Genomic DNA, 15,904 nt, shown 5'->3' on the forward strand with positions numbered 1-15,904 from the left:
CCACCAGATGTCACCGGAGAGGACTGTGTTGAAAAGCTTCGAGTAATGAACCGTTTTTCAATACAAGCTTCAGTGCTTCAGAAAGCTTCATTTGGCCATCACTAGTATACGTACTGGCGGCTGCGCAGTAAAAGGGCAGGGCCCAACAAACCCACGACCCTGGCTTCCCTCATCTACGGTGTGGACAACATGTGACCAGTCACGCTGGTTATTGTACCAGCAGCTGATTGGTTGGTCCAGTTAAAGCACTCAGTAGAGTGGGGCGGAGCTACTGTAGCCTCAGTGCTGGTTGATGGTTTGACTGTCAGTGATAAACACAACACACAGGTTACAACTACGTGCTGTAAAATAGTTTGCAGCCAACAGAAAACAAAGTTTCCTTTAAGAATTGATATCAGACGTTAGAGCAGGGTCCCCAATCCCAGTCCTCGAGGGCCGGTGTCCTGCAGGTTTTAGATCTCACCCTGGGTCAACACACCTGAATCACATGATTGGCTCATTACCAGGCCTCTGGAGAACTGAAGACATGTTGAGGAGGTCATTTAGCCATTTAAATCAGCTGTGATGGATCAAAGATGCATCTAAAACCTGCAGGACACCAGCCCTCAGGGACTGGGATTGGGGACCCCTGCGTTAGACTGTCGGCACACACGTCTCAGGGATCTCCCAGGAGTGGCTGTTTTCTGGAGATCTGATTGGTCAGTAGGTGGTGATTTGTACCTGTTCACCTGTGATGAAGTCTGTTTGTCCAAACGCTCAAATCCAGCTTAGCTGTTATGATGGTCTACTGCATCAGCCGCCGGTGTAAGGAGGGCTGACTCGGAGCGGCGAGCCTCTGACTCTGTGGACATGCAGCTTTTTAATACATAACGTGCACGTGTGTTTGGCACGACATTAAACACCTGATTGTTTATATGAGTCTTTATTTTGAGTGATCAGACTCATGAGCCTCTAATCATTCTTCTGGTATCCCATAAGGCCCCTCTCTGCAGGGCAGGACCAGGTTTCTGAACCGAGGGCCAGGAGCTCATCAGTCTGTGCAGAAGATCCAGCTCGTCAGTCTGGACCAGGATCCTGATCAGGAGGTTGTGACCACCACCAAAGCCGAGGTAAATCCTCATCCACACACGTCCATTTACACACCAGTCCAAACTGTTCACACTTACAGACTGTCACACAAAGTTTTTATAGTTTTAAGTTGTTTTTAAATGGTCATGGCTGGATCTGTGACTGCGAGTGACCACAGTGGCCCCGGCAGACCTCCCTTTGTTACTCTACCCCCGTTTAAAACATACGATCCATGAAGGTGTAGCACGGACAGGCTCAGAGCAGATGCCTGATGTAACCCACACACCTCACCACCGTCTCCTTGTACGTGTCCTGCACCACCTCACACACTGCTCTGACACTGCTGACCTCCATGCAGCACCACAGTTCCTCTCTCAGCAGCCTGTCATCTGCTTTCTCTCATCCTCAAAGACACAGTGAAGCTGACCTTCTCTGTTCTTCTCCATCATCACCCTCAAAGCAAACATCTTCTGCTCACTGATCTCTGTAACCTCGCTTCAACAGCTCTGTCCCACATCTGCCTGCTGTGGCTCATCGTCCCTCTGTAGTTACTGCAGCTCTGAACATCAGCCTCGTTCTGGCAGATCTGTACCAGTACAGTTCTTCTCCACGCTTCAACAGCCTCTCACAGACATCTTCATACCTGCAAAGGTCATCTGGACCAAGTGTATTTCCACTCTTCATCCTCTTGTAGCTGACCTCACTTCCTGCTTATTATTCCTCTACACTTCCTGATTCACTAACTTCCCCCCACCCTCCTCCTTCCATCGCTCTCTGTTTTTCCAGTCGTGGGAGGAGCTATGAGGACTCCCTGGGCTTGCAGGGAACACAATAGAACAGATGTAGACATTTCTATAATAGAGTGAGTGTCTGTGACCACAGTCACATGTGCTTTAGTTCTTTCATGGTGTGTGTGCTTTAATGCGCTCTCTAACAGAGTGTACTCACACTTCTGTCCACTGCCTGTGAACACTTTCCCCTCACGATGTGATGTTTCTTAGCATGTGTCTGACGTCGTAACTTCCACAGACAACAGTGACAAACATTATTGGCTTTGTCTTTCTTCCGGTGCGTTTTCATTCAGAGGTGGTAGCAAGAACACCTACAGCAACAGGAGCTAATGTGTCTGCATTTAGTAAAAGCCTGTAAATGCTCACTTGTCTCTGTTTTCCAAGCCAAATTTCTTCCCTGGCCAAATATGTGAGGGTTTGTGTTTGCAGCTACCCTCAGTTGCTGTCCACAGCTTTGCTGTTAGCGTCCTCCGTGATACGATAGCCCTCCAGCTAGCTGCTGCTGTCATGTGGTGCATCCCTCATTTAAAGTGAAAAGTGTTCTTGTCGTTGTTGAGCGTGAATAAGAAATCTAATGTTGGGTCCATAAATATCTGGAGGATGACAGCACAGTAGAGAAGCAGCACAACGTCTCAGGGAGGAAACGCAGTATTTGTTGATGCCTGTGGGCTTCAGACTGTCGTCATTCACTGCAAACTAATACAAACAGTCCTAATATTTAAAATGTGCACAGTCTAGTTACCTGTCTGCCTGTGAAAATGGGCCTTTAAAACCAGAAACCAAAACATCACGGTGGGTACGTGGAAGTATCAGCTGGATTCATGCAGACAGGCTGCAGCTTTGCTCTGCATGGAAACAGTTTTTTATATATGTAACGCGTTACTATGTAACTATTTATTTGGACGTGTGTTGTAATGATTACATTTGAAATAGTTTGATGATGTGAAGAACAGTGTTGTTCTCAAAGTGGGTGTGTCCTCTCAGTCAGCAGAGCCTGAGGGGGAGGGCGAGCTGCTGATCGTCAAGGTGGAGGGAGCAGTGGACGCTGGGTCTGTTGACCACAAGCTGCCGAGACGAGATGCTGCCTCCACCACTGCTACGTCACTCGGCGTCAGCGACGGCCAGACATCCAGAAACCTGAGGGGAAAAGAGGTCAGTGGATCCAGCGTCGTCGGCTTTGTTGACGGTGGGACGGCTGAGATTGAGGGCGGCGACACTTTTCACAGTTCCCAGCCGCAGCAGACCGGAGCAGGGGACCGTCGGCCTTCGAGTAAAGGTGCTGACACCGGGCTGGGTACAGCTTCCTGTGAGGACAACAGCAAAGATAACCAGGCGGCATTGGAGCCCTCCAAGTACCCGCTGCCAGAAGTGATCGTCATTGATAGGGGAGGGGCATCGGACAAGGAGACCGCAGGGGAGGGGGGTGACTCGTCAGATGCAGTCCAGACAACCAGAGTACAGATCAGAGGACGAGACGGACACAAGGACGCGATATCATCCCAGACTCGGTCCTCGGGTCTGTGCTCAGCCGGAGACGGGTCTGTGCTTCCTCACGATGACCCTCCAGGAACCTCCAGCATCAACTCCTCCAGTGACACGCACCTCCTGACTTTACACCACCCTGCGGTCCAACACAAAGCCCTCCCTCTGTCCTTCTACCAGGCCGTCACAATGGAGCGTCCGTACGGCTGCACCATCTGCACCAAACGCTTCTTCATGGAGTCGGACCTGCAGAAGCACATGGCCAGGCACACCAGGGAGAAACCCTACACCTGCCTGCTGTGTGGCAAAAGCTTCGTATGCCAGAGCCAGCTGGATATCCACCGCAACGTGCACACCGGGGAGAGACCTTTCAGCTGCTCCGTCTGCAACCGGCGCTTCTCCCACCCCAGCAACCTCAAGAGGCATCAGAAGATCCAGCACTGAACCCAAAGACGAACTCTCCACAGCCCGCTGCACCACAGCTTCTCCCCCAGAGGCAGGCTTATACACTACTAACCTTCCTCAGCCTTAACTTCATGAAACAGGACTGGATGGTGGGAATGTTAAACCAGAATATTATCACATGAGCTGCTGTCACGTCACCCACACAGTCCTCTGCAGCGTGGGAATCTGAATCTGTGTGTGCACACCTGCAGCACACAAAGGACACACACTGTTGTTGATGAGGGACAGGATGCAGTATGTGAGTGTGTAAGGATGAGTATGGAACAGCAGTGCACGCACACACACACACACACACACACACACACACACACACACACACACACACACACACACACACACAGAGGCGTTTCCATGGAAGTATCCAATCAGACCATGAACACTGTGAATGAGCTTGTAACTCCTGAACTGTGAGCAGCATGAATCAGCTGGCACATGGCAGACATCAGCACCTCTGATCTTTGCATAGTAGACGAGATGCTGACACGTCGTCATCATCATCATCATCATCACCTCTAGTCCTTTATGAGCTCCTTGCAGACGCCCGTACATCAGAAATGATGTCACAACTGTTGGTGTGTGGTGCACTTGTTGCCGTTAGTTTGCTGCACCTCTGTCTTTTGTAACCTGCTTCCTGTGTGTGTGTATTTACATGAAGTCTAATCAGTTTAACACAAATGTTCTGCAAAAAGCACCAAAGCAACATGAGCGTCAGCTGGGGACGGGCACAGACTGAGTGATTAACTCCATCACTGAGACCTCCTGTATGTTCTCGCTGCCTCTGCTGTGAGAGGCTGCACCGTTTCTGAGCAGCACATCAGAGACGTCACATCATGCAGATTCATTGCACGCTGTCTGGTCAAATGTTTGTCATGCTGGAGGTGTTTCAGTGTCCCACACACCAACACAAATCCCAGTGAGGACACATGTGATGTTTGTCTTAGTGTTTAGGTCTGAGCACTTGATCGTCTCAGGTAGAAACGGAGGCTGACTGCTCGTCACTTTGTTACCTGATGAAGGCTCTGGCTGCTGGTCTGGGGTCAGCACACACTCTGCTGTAGCATCACTCTGGGCTCTTAGCTTAGCGTTAGCATGCTGCCTGTGGTGTTGGCTGTCTGCATCATGCTGACACTCAGACACAGGATGCTGGCAGTGGCTGCGCTCATCATCCTGGTGCCTCTACACTGATGAAAGAACTAGAAACGTTTCTGTGCTCATAAAAACACGGCCACGTCTGATAAGCAGGTCAGTTTCAGATCCAGCAATCAACCAAGAACCATCATAGCTGCTGCTGAGCACCTGTATGGACATCAGACTGACTGAATTCAGACACATTAAGTGTACAAAGGCACAGCTGCTGTCTTTAGCAGCAGAGGCTGACTTGCTAACCCAGCTGCTTTCTTCTTTTGACTGATGAAAGTTTCTGTGAACTCGTCGAGACTTCATATATAAACCTCCCCCACCTTTAAATCTATCTTCACGCCTCATGGCTGTCCTGGTGAGCTTCGTCCCCATTAATCTGCAGCGTTGACTTTAATATCAGATTATTAGTCCACACCAGGTTAACGGGAGCTCCTGACACGCCCCCTGTGTGTAACGGGCTGTGTGAGTTGATGGCTGCAAAGAAGCCTTCGTTTGGTTTCCTTCATTTCTTTCATTTGGGATATGAGCCAAAGTCATGACATCATCACGAACATCTCCCTGTTAACGTACAAACTTCGCTTCACCTTTGAAATGAATTCATGAAATCTGAGCTATGAGTTCAACAAAGAAGGGAGAAACATTGTCACTGCTTTGTACTCGTGAATATAGTGACATGTAAATTTGCTAATAAATTGTATTTTCAAACACTTGTATTTTGTCGTTTCCTGTGTCGTACGCTCTGGACTCTGTGGTCCTCGGCCGAGCTCACGCTCGCTGTCGGCACCGGAGCGGTGCATTAGTGCCGGTCTAGCTTGGATGGGTTGTTTTAAGCTGGCCTGTAAGCAAAATAGATGCACAGATTCCTGCAGCTACAAAAACGAGACTTAGTGGAGAAAAACCAAACGCTCCTCCAGGAGCTCCTCCTCCTTCACTGCTCCAGGGCTGTGCAGGTGTACTGTCCCCCACAGCCCTGCCGTTAGGACTGCACCGAGTCAAATACAAGTATGAGATGTGATGGTGCTGTGAAAGCACGGTTCATGTCACAGCCACAGCTTCAGTTGACGTCCACAACTTGTCATGACCCCCCCTCACTCTGTGAGCGCCCCCTGGCTTCTCTGTGTCAGCTAAACGCCTCCCTCCTCTTTCCAGGGTCAGGGGAGTCTGAATAACACGAGCAGCTCTCAGATCCCGGAGGAAGACGTGGATCAGGTCCAAGGTATCATCTGTTTCTCACTTACATTGTTTCACGTGCTGCCAACCCCACGAAGGCTGTTCACCGACTAACCATCGGTCCTGGTCACTGCATAGACGAACAGAGCAGCCAGTGGCACCGCGATGTCTGTAAGAAACCAATATTTGAAGAATTCATTACATTACAAATGATTGTGGTAAAAACCAGAGTCAGGAAACACAGATCCCAGAGAGGTGATGGTACCTGAAGCTTCATCGTTAGTACTCAGCAGCACGGTGTGTGGGACTGAGCCAGGAGAGAGTATCATCCAGTGCCAGGGTGGCTGAGCTCTAACACACTCAAGACTAACATACACCCAGAATAATGTGTATTTTTCCTCATAGGACTCTCAGCTGTAGGCAAAAACTCCACACTTGATTTCAGTCTTAGTGCCTGTGTGAGAGCTGGGCCAGTTTGGCTGAACATGCACGCTGCTGTGGAACATCCTATCCTATGGTTCATATTGTGTCTGAATGAAACTATCATAAAACCTAGAGACTGTTCGAGTGTTCAGAACTTGCAGACGTTGTACCGGCGCACTGGAAATGTAGGGCTGAGACTAAAAAAGTATCCAGATCAGTTAACAAAGCACTGTGGCATCTCACTGAAGGTGAAAAGGAGAAACTTGTCAGGTATTAACCTGAAAAATGCCGTTTCTAATCCTGTTTCTTTGCTGTGGGCTCCTCAGGCTCCACTCCAGGGAAACAGTCCCTCCCAGGGGCAGCTGGATTGGCAGGAGGACATCAGGACTGAAGATACGGAGCAGCATCCTGTTCTACACTCAAAACTGCATCAGTCAACCAAATCAGTTCAAAGCCAGCCTCTGGTTTTCCACCAGGTTCCAAGATGGCTCAGAGTGGAGCTCTGCTGCGAAGCTTGACGGCGCTGCAGTCGGCTTGCTGCCACGTGGCGCTGACAGACGTGGTGGGCCGTGGGTAGGAGGTGGAGACGAGGGAGCGCCTCTCAGCAGAGCTGAGTGCTGACATCATCAGCCGTTGCTGTGTAAACAGCTTAATGAGCCAGCCGGAGGTGTGGGGTTCAACGCCTCTCCTGTTGCCATAGAAACAGTGGACTCCCAGGTCCAGCTAACATAGCCATCGTGGTCGCAGATGCAGCAGATGGACAACTTATCGAGTCCGAGCAGCATTTACGAGGGCCCTGGCAGTCAGGAGCAGGGGTCTGGCTCTCGCTTGGTGTGTTCGGAGCGATAATGCTTCTTTTGCAGTGCAGCTGTCTTTGCACCAGTCTTTCACCGATGTAGTGTGTGGACTGTGTGTGAACCAGTATGTGACTCAACACCAATGGGCTATTTACTGACAGGGTGTAGCCTTCAGATCGTCATCACCAGGTGTTCCTAATACACTCCGGGGTGACCCAGCCACTGTGACAGAAAACAGCCTTCATTTAGTTTTCCTGACACGTTCAAAGGTGACTCTGTGAACGATGGTCAGACTTTCTGCCTCAGGACTTTCTGGTAGAGAGCAGAATTCATGGTTTCATCGATTACAGCAAGTCTTCCAGGTCATGGAGCTGCAGTTCACCCCAGAGCAGGGGTCGGCAACCTTTCTGATGATGAGTGCATCTAAACTTTCCTCAGAAGTCAGTGTGCCATATGATTGCATTAGCAATAAATGTAATAACGCTCTATATTTCAGCAGTCCTTCACAAACAGGGAACAGTCTGTCTATTCTCTCCATCTGTCAGCTGCTGCTGGCTCTTCCTCCTCCTCTTCCTCACACACTGCTGAGTTTGTCCTGGTGGATCATCAGGGCTGCAAAGCCTCACAGATGATGTGCAGCAGTGGGTCCCTCAGTCTGTCCTCACTCTGGACACTTGCAGTCGTCACACATGGAAATCAAATGTGTGATAAGCTGCAGGATTCAAACACAAGTGTAACTTATAAACACATGTTCATACTTTTATTCCACAATCAGAGAGAAAGAAACAGAGAGAGAGTGCAGGACAGACAGACAGGTGACAGTCTCAGGTGTACACACTGCTACACAACAGCACCAGAGAAGCAGGATTTAGTGTTTGTGTTATTACGAGTGTAAACAAGAAGAGTTCCAGATGGTGCAGTGGACACATGTGTGACTGCTGTGATTAAAGCATCTTTCTTTCAGCTTAACGAGTGAACCGTCAGCTCGTTCAAACACACGTTAAAGTGCGTTTGGCTCGACACCACCGAACAGAGGCAGCAATATAACATAGCTAACATTAACAGTGCAGTGAATCCTGCTTGTGCCGTGATTTCAGGACTGCAAACCGAGCAGCATCACTGACTTTCAGCTTGTTGTGTTTGTGGATATATGACTGACTTTAATTATCCATAAATCATCACATCTGTAAGATTAAGGTCGACTATTGTATTATATTTTAAAGGCTTTAAAACCAAGTAAACGCTGAAAGTACAAACATCGCTAATGGCAAATAACTTTGCCAACATGTGGCCAACAGGAATGTTTTAATGTTCCTCATTATTAAACATTTGCACATAAATAAGTGACATAATATTCAGTACTTACTTTTAACAGTTTACTCTTCGGCCGCTCCACCTCCACTTCTGCAGCTGCCAGTCAAAGCTGCTATGATGACGTTTCACCCCAATTTACCATCACCGCGGTAGGAATTAGAATCAAACTTATGGGAGAGGAGACTCATTGGACATCAATCAGCGTGATGAGAACTATTGATAACAAAAGAAAGAATCTTTGGAAAAAGTTTCTCGTAGGAGAATTAATTTATTTTAGTCTGACCACAGTCCCATCCGCTAACATAGAGGAGGCGGGGTTTATGACCTATACTGCAGCCAGACACCAGGGGGCGATAGAGACGTTTTGGCTTCATTTTTGGGGCGCTGTCACGTCATCCATCTTTTATACGGTCATTGGTGGTGATGAAGGAAAACGCTGGGTTGGCATGTAAAAGGGCATTTATTCCTTTCAAGGACCTGCAGTTCAAAAAAAGCGCCCCTCCGACAGCCAAACCCATCTGTTCTCTGATTGGACTGTTACATTTGTGATCGACATGACATTGACCAATCAGATGAAGGGAAGAAAAATAGGGTCAAAATTCGTACTTGTAACTTGCAGGTTTTTTTTGGCTAAGTTCACACAATTACTATTAAACAAATGACTGAGTATTTCAGGTTTTAGTTTACTTCAGCCATATTCCATATAAATCAGGTATCATACAAAAATAAAAATAGCTTCAAATACAGTCATGACAGTAAAAGAATATGACGTTAAGGACTTAACATCATTACTTCAGTTATAGTACATCAACATCTGTTATACATCAGCACTAAGGGAACACTCAGTGACCTGCTGGTTTTCGTCCATAAAACTACTCATCTAAGATGACCACAAAGTAAAAGATCTCTCAGCAAAATGACGCAACATTTGAGGCACTATTGCCCCGATTAACTCAGTGAGCTGCGATCTTTTATTCTAAACATGAACTACTGTTACAGCAACAGACATGGACTACATGCCCCACACAACAACTCAATGTCCACTATGTGAAGCAGCCAAACACAGGCCTGCTCCTCTCACTGAGATAAACTGCTGGCATATTGGTTTTACATCTATACTGTCCAGCCTCTCCTGGTGGACATGGCAACACGTTATTCATGGTTACATACAATTTTAGACTGATGTGGGCCAAAGCCTGGCACATACTTGCCAACCTTGAGACCTCAGAATTAGGGAGACATTCAAACACACACACAAAACTTGAATTTTACAATGTTTATTTATCGGATAAAATAAGTTAAATGTCACCGTTATTATTGGCCGGGGCCAGAAACAGGATGGGGGTGTCCAAATTCAGAGGCTGCGTCCACCTGAGAACCAGGTGTTGTGATTGCCTGCCAAAAACTGATTGCTTGTATTTAAACTGCTATAAATAAGTTGTTGGTCTATAATATGTGAAACATATGTCAAATGTATCCCTCGTGAATGATATCAAGTCATCTTGAGCAACAAACAACATTCCTGTAACAAGGTAGAACCTTCAGTCAGTTTTTGGCAGTGACTTTTATGTATCCTTTATTTATGCAGTTAAAAAAATTCTTGTTTACTTTAAAAATGTCTCTCTTAAGAGTAATCTGGCCAAGAGGACAGCTGAAATTGCAACAAATGCAAAAATAGTTCTGTAAACATATTTTAAGTGGACAAAAGGAAGCTGGTTGATTATAATGTAGGTACAATAACACGGTTACAAAGATACTTGAGGAACAGGTAATTTTTTATTTTATATATAACCCCTTTGTAATACCTGTTCACAGAAGTCTATTTAACATCATATGATATTACACATAAAAAACACACGGAAACATTGGAGATCAGTTTTTGGCACAACGCCGGCCCAGATATTTGAAGTTTACTCCGCTACATTCTCGCCTGAAAATATGTTAAGTTTATTTTGCGACCCAGAAAGAGAAATAAGAGTAATATTAAAGCTATGTAGCTGCAGTAGTAGTAGCCATTGTTGGAAACTGGAATTGGCTGGGCCAATCTGGAATATGGGTTTTCAATTTTGTTGTCCGGGTGGAAAATCGGGAGAAATTCGGGAGAATGGTGGCTCCGGGAGACCTTCGGGAGGGGCACTGAAATTCGGGATTCTCCCGGAAAAATCGGGAGTGTTGGCATGTATGGCCTATAGCCTGTAACGTTATTGTGACACATTTTATGAGTGAACTTGGCTTTAAGTGACTGACAGGTTTCTTTGAAAAACACTTTCTTATACCCAGCTTCTTCCTCTTTGCTGCCGTCCTCCTCTCCTCCTGGAAGCGCAGGTTTGCCGCTGCTGAAACTAAACAGAGCTCCCTGAAAGGCTCAGCCAATCACATTGGCCATATTTGTCACATGACGTAGGACTCCAGTAGAGGTAATTTAACTCTTTCTGCTCCGCTGGGTGAATGAGACGCTGACACATCGTTTTTCTTTCTATCGGGTTTGTTTTTCTTTACTCGAAGAGATCAAATTACTGGTGGGGACACGTCCCTTCCGTCCATGACAATCTACGCCCTTGTTATGACCACATTTTGAGCCCATATAATCGGCCTTAAAATGCAGCCTTTAAGGCTGCAGACCCTGAATTGGGATACAGCCAAGGTTTCAGGTGAGCCCACTGTGAAACCTGGCCCCGCCCTATCATGTGATTTCCTGAGGTTAGATGGCCCATGAGGTGAGTGGGCGTTAAGGCGTCTGGGAAGGATCTCAAACTGGATTACAGATGGCAGACTTGTGTAGCAGCATGAGACGCTGCAGAGGTGACCCGCGTGTGTGTGATGAGCCATCACAGCCCCTCCACAGCACACGCGCACCTGCATCTTGCACAGGAGTGCCATGGTAACACTTCCTGTCAGGATTTAGACCTCAGAACGCCTGATGATTAAGGTCTGTCTTTAACACACACACACACACACACACACACACACACACACACACACACACAGGTGGTTATTTTTGTGACCTGATGCTGTCACATGTGGGACGGCAGCCTGCGACATGATACTAAACAACAAACTGACGTCATCAGCAGGCGACTCCCACCTGACAGCGCCCAGGAGGCCGACGCCGAGCCTGTGCATGTCTTCGGCCACACATCAGTGCGCGGATCTCCTGACGCCCGTGCACCGCAGCGTCTGCCGCGCGCATCTGTCCGTGCACTCCGACAGCGCGGGCCACGATGGCGGACTGCGTCGGCTTCCAAGCGCAGATCGCCTCCATCATAGAGATGCTGGCCAACTCGGCGGTAGCCGAAATTTGCAAACTGGTGGACGACGGTTACGCGGCGCTGCGCTCTCAGATGGAGCAGGAGCGGGAGAAGAGCGAGAAGGAGAACCGAGCCCTGCGGCAGAGGCTGCGAGACATGGACGTGAAGATGCGGAGCTGTGAGAGGAGGATGAGGAGACGGAGTCAGCGCGAGGAGCATCACACGGCTCATTTTAGGCCGCCCAAAGGTAGGGGAGCGGGACACCCTGCACATCCACCCATCCAGCTGTGAGCTCAGTAATGATTATACTGCTGCATCCAGCCCCGTGCGCTAGTCGGAGAAATTCGTCCTGTCTCCCATGAAGAGCATGGTAAAAGATGGCTCGCATGTTTTGTCCCAGCAAACCTGATTCAGGTGTCCTCAAATGCTGGTTGGTGTAACATGCACCTGCTGATCTGCTGGGCTCTTCCTGCACAGCCACCTGTGGAGTTCAGCAAAAGGCAGATAATCCAGTGAGTTCTCCGGGTGAAAAGGTGTAGTTGATGTTAGAGCAAATCAGAGCTCGTTACAACCGAGGTATGCAGAAGAGCGGGGCTGAGCGCACAGCACATCGAACAGATGTGCTACAGCAGCAGAAGAACAGGAAGCCACTGCTCACCCAGGCGCAGCAAAACTGGAGAAGAGTGGAAACACTGCCAGGTGTGCCGAGTTTCTGCTGCCACACGGTTTAGCTCGCCGTGCGTCAAATATGACGGCATATCATAGACATCAGACGTGGGGATGCGTGGCGTGTCTGTCTGATAATGTGGCTGCGTGACACACAGCTGAAACACGTGGGGGAGCACATGTTCAATGTCCTGTGTTATTTTTCAGGACCTGATGACCATCAGCCCCTGGCACCCCCTCCTCTGGCTCTTTCTGAAGGCAAACCCTTTCATCCAGTTTCAAAGGTAAAGATGAATCGTGCACTAGGCTGGCACGCTATATAACCTCAGCTCTCTGCACTTTGTGAACCTCTAATCCAAGATCAATCTGTTTTTGTTAATACAAGAATCCAACATTATTTTCGTCAGTGTTGATCTGTGACCGTGTGACAAAGAAAAGGTCCACATCCTAAGGTTAGACTCAGATGTGTCTGAGTCCACCCTCTAACATATGTTTCAGATATGTTTCATATGTTATTCACTCTAAAAACATTACTTTGTTAGGTTCAGGATCTTTAAAGGGTTCTATTGGTTTAGGCCCTAAAAAGGAACAGTTGGAGTTAGGAATACAACATAAACTGAATTAGAAAAAGTTCATGGTTTGGGTTCAAATTCAGCTTTATTTATACAGCTCCAAATCACAGCAACAGTCACCTCAAGGTGCTTTATACTGTGAGGTCGACTCTACAATGATACAGAGAAATCACAACAATGAGCAGCACTTTGGCGACAGTGGGAAGGAAAAACTCCCTTTTAACAGGAAGAAACCTCCAACAGAACCAGGCTCAGGGTGGAGCCGCCACCTGAGACCAGTTAGGGGTGAGTGGAGGAAGACAGGATAAAGACATGCTGTGGAAGAGAGACAGAGATGGATAACAACTAAGGATTCAGTGCAGAGAGGTCTGTTAACACATAGTGAGTGAAGAAGAAACACCCAGTGCATCATGGGAATCCCCCGGCAGCCTACGTCTATTGCAGCATAACTAAGGGAGGATTCAGGGTCACCTGGTCCAGCCCTAACTATATGCTTTAGCAAAAAGGAAAGTTTGAAGCCTAATCTTGAAAGTAGAGATAGTGTCTGTCTCCTGAATCCAAACTGGAAGCTGGTTCCACTCACAGTGTGCACACGTGCAGTTATTTCTATTTTGGATGCAAAAAGTCTTGAATGTCTTCCTTCAGCATCCGCAGCGTCTTGGCTGCTGTGTGGGACAGAAATGATTGATGCAGTAGCTGAAACTGTGGGGCTCGTTTGTCTTTTCTCAGCAGGAGGAAGCCAAGATGTTGACACTGGTGAAGCAGGAAAAAGAGGAGAGAGATGACTGCAACTTGGATCTGAAGGTGGAGGTTAACATAAGGGCGGAGTGTGGCCTCTCTGCAGGTGAGTGTGGCCCCCACACAGTTACATCAGTGTTTTGTTGGCTGCTCACATGGTTTCAGTGTTACTGTCTGTCCTTCTACAGCTTTGGAGCCCAGCGAGGAAAGCCCCCCTGCTGACACTGTCCTCGACACCAGCGTCAGCAGCCTCACATCCTCCACATCACAGCTGTCCTCCTCTCCTGCTGATGCCACGATGGACCTGACCTGCAGGCCTCGAGCAAAACGTAAGGCTGCTAAGCCCGTAGGCAACACCGAGGGGGTCCATGCCTCCGAAGCGGTTCGCAGGGACCCTTCGGGGAGCCTACCTGATATGGCTCTGAAGCCAGAGGTCCAGACAGATGAGCTCACAGAAGATGACCTTCATCCCTCTCAGCTGTCGGCCACTATAGCCTCTGATGAGTCGAGCTGCGACCGCCTCAACAGCCTGGGCCTGGATCTGGCCTGGATGCAGGAGCGTGTCAGCCATTTGGGAGCAGCCTATGCAGTAGCACAGCTGGGTTTGGGGAACACGGACAGCGGGCACCCTTCTGCCTCCTTCCCCTCACAGGGAGGGGGAGAAAGTCTCGACGGCCCCCCGACTATGCTCTTTACAGGCGGCGCTCACGAGATGGCTGCTTTTGCTGCCTCCTTCGACATGGCTGCTGCTGCTGCCGCCGTAGTAGCTGCACCCCCTCCACCTCCGCCCCCTCCCCCTCCTCCGACAGCTCCCACTGGCACTGCCAGCAGCCAGAGGCGGCCTTACAGGAGCAGCACCGCCGCCGCAAAAGAGCCGGTGGCGTGCGCTGTGTGCGGACGTGTGTTCCCCAGCACGGCCGGCCTGGAGTTGCACCAGCGGGTGCACACCGGGGAAAGACCTTACACTTGCCCTCACTGTGGGAAGGGTTTTGCCCAGCCCAACAACCTGCGGGTTCACCTCCTCATCCACACCGGTGAGAGGCGTTATCGATGCACGCTGTGCGGGAAGAGTTTCATCTCATCGAGCCATCTGAAGAGGCACCGTACAGTTCACACGCAGGAGAAACCCTACAGCTGCTCGCGCTGCGGCCAGTCCTTCAGCCAGATGTGTAGCGTTCGCAGACACCGGCAACAGTCTCAGTGTGGCCTGTAGCATGAATGCTGTAGCAGCATCTGATACACTCTGGACTCTGAATGGTGAACATTTAAAGATGGTAGCTTGAGCGTAGATGAGGTGATGTCATGATGACGTTCAGAGTAAATGTTTGTAAATGTTTGTCCTAAATCAGTTCTACGGTTGGTCTACCCCACACTGTCTTCATATTGGTGGTTTGACAGTGAGACACGGTCACACAGGTGAGTTTGTGATAGACTCTGAGACTAGACTCTGAGACTAGACTCTGAGACTAGACTCTGAGACTAGACTCTGAGACTAGACTCTGAGACTAGACTCTGAGACTAGACTCTGAGACTAGACTCTGAGACTAGACTCTGAGACTAGACTCTGAGACTAGACTCTGAGACTAGACTCTGAGACTAGACTCTGAGACTAGACTCTGAGACTAGACTCTGAGACTAGACTCTGAGACTAGACTCTGAGACTAGACTCTGAGACTAGACTCTGAGACTAGACTCTGAGACTAGACTGAGACTAGACTCTGAGACTAGACTGAGACTAGACTCTGAGACTAGACTCTGAGACTAGACTCTGAGACTAGACTCTGAGACTAGACTCTGAGACTAGACTCTGAGACTAGACTCTGAGACTAGACTCTGAGACTAGACTGAGACTAGACTCTGAGACTAGACTCTGAGACTAGACTCTGAGACTAGACTCTGAGACTAGACTCTGAGACTAGACTCTGAGACTAGACTCTGAGACTAGACTCTGAGACTAGACTGAGACTAGACTCTGAGACTAGACTCTGAGACTAGACTCTGAGACTAGACTCTGAGACTAGACTCTGAGA

General features: G+C 48.7%; 2 protein-coding genes across 8 annotated transcripts in view; both read left to right on the forward strand.

Annotated features, from left to right (window-relative positions):
- The window catches only part of LOC102307116 (zinc finger protein 8), a 10,616-nt gene extending 3,638 nt beyond the window's left edge, over window positions 1-6,978 (forward strand). The window contains exons 2-4 of one of the 5 annotated variants that reach the window (XR_006053329.1): window positions 979-1,109; window positions 2,844-4,044; window positions 6,866-6,978. Coding sequence is in view for 1 of the 5 variants with exons in the window: in XM_005950763.3 (XP_005950825.1) it covers window positions 979-1,109; window positions 2,844-3,785 (1,073 nt within the window). In the remaining 4 variants the exon portion in view is untranslated. Of the gene's footprint in view, window positions 1-978; window positions 1,110-2,843; window positions 5,654-6,095; window positions 6,211-6,865 lie in introns of those variants that run through there. The other 4 variants (XR_006053327.1, XR_006053328.1, XR_006053326.1 and 1 more) reach the window with 4 other exon arrangements.
- A 4,330-nt stretch (window positions 6,979-11,308) lies between these two features.
- LOC102306616 (zinc finger protein Gfi-1) lies at window positions 11,309-15,402 on the forward strand. Of its 3 annotated transcripts, XM_005950761.2 has the most exons (5): window positions 11,309-11,579; window positions 11,722-12,145; window positions 12,772-12,848; window positions 13,866-13,980; window positions 14,063-15,402. In XM_005950761.2, exons 2-5 carry the CDS (start codon window positions 11,872-11,874, stop codon window positions 15,085-15,087), a joined length of 1,491 nt encoding a protein of 496 aa, XP_005950823.1. In that variant the 5' UTR covers window positions 11,309-11,579; window positions 11,722-11,871; the 3' UTR covers window positions 15,088-15,402. The 3 variants fall into 3 exon arrangements, with proteins under 3 accessions (XP_005950823.1, XP_042071733.1, XP_042071732.1); XM_042215799.1 differs by lacking the exon at window positions 11,309-11,579 and having other exon boundaries at window positions 11,596-12,145; window positions 13,869-13,980; XM_042215798.1 differs by lacking the exon at window positions 11,309-11,579 and having other exon boundaries at window positions 11,597-12,145.
- The last annotated feature ends 502 nt before the right edge of the window (window positions 15,403-15,904 follow it).

This window comes from Haplochromis burtoni, unplaced genomic scaffold (assembly GCF_018398535.1).
Source record: "Haplochromis burtoni strain Fernald_Lab_line unplaced genomic scaffold, NCSU_Asbu1 Contig_824, whole genome shotgun sequence".
Classification (NCBI taxonomy): Eukaryota; Metazoa; Chordata; class Actinopteri; order Cichliformes; family Cichlidae; genus Haplochromis; species Haplochromis burtoni.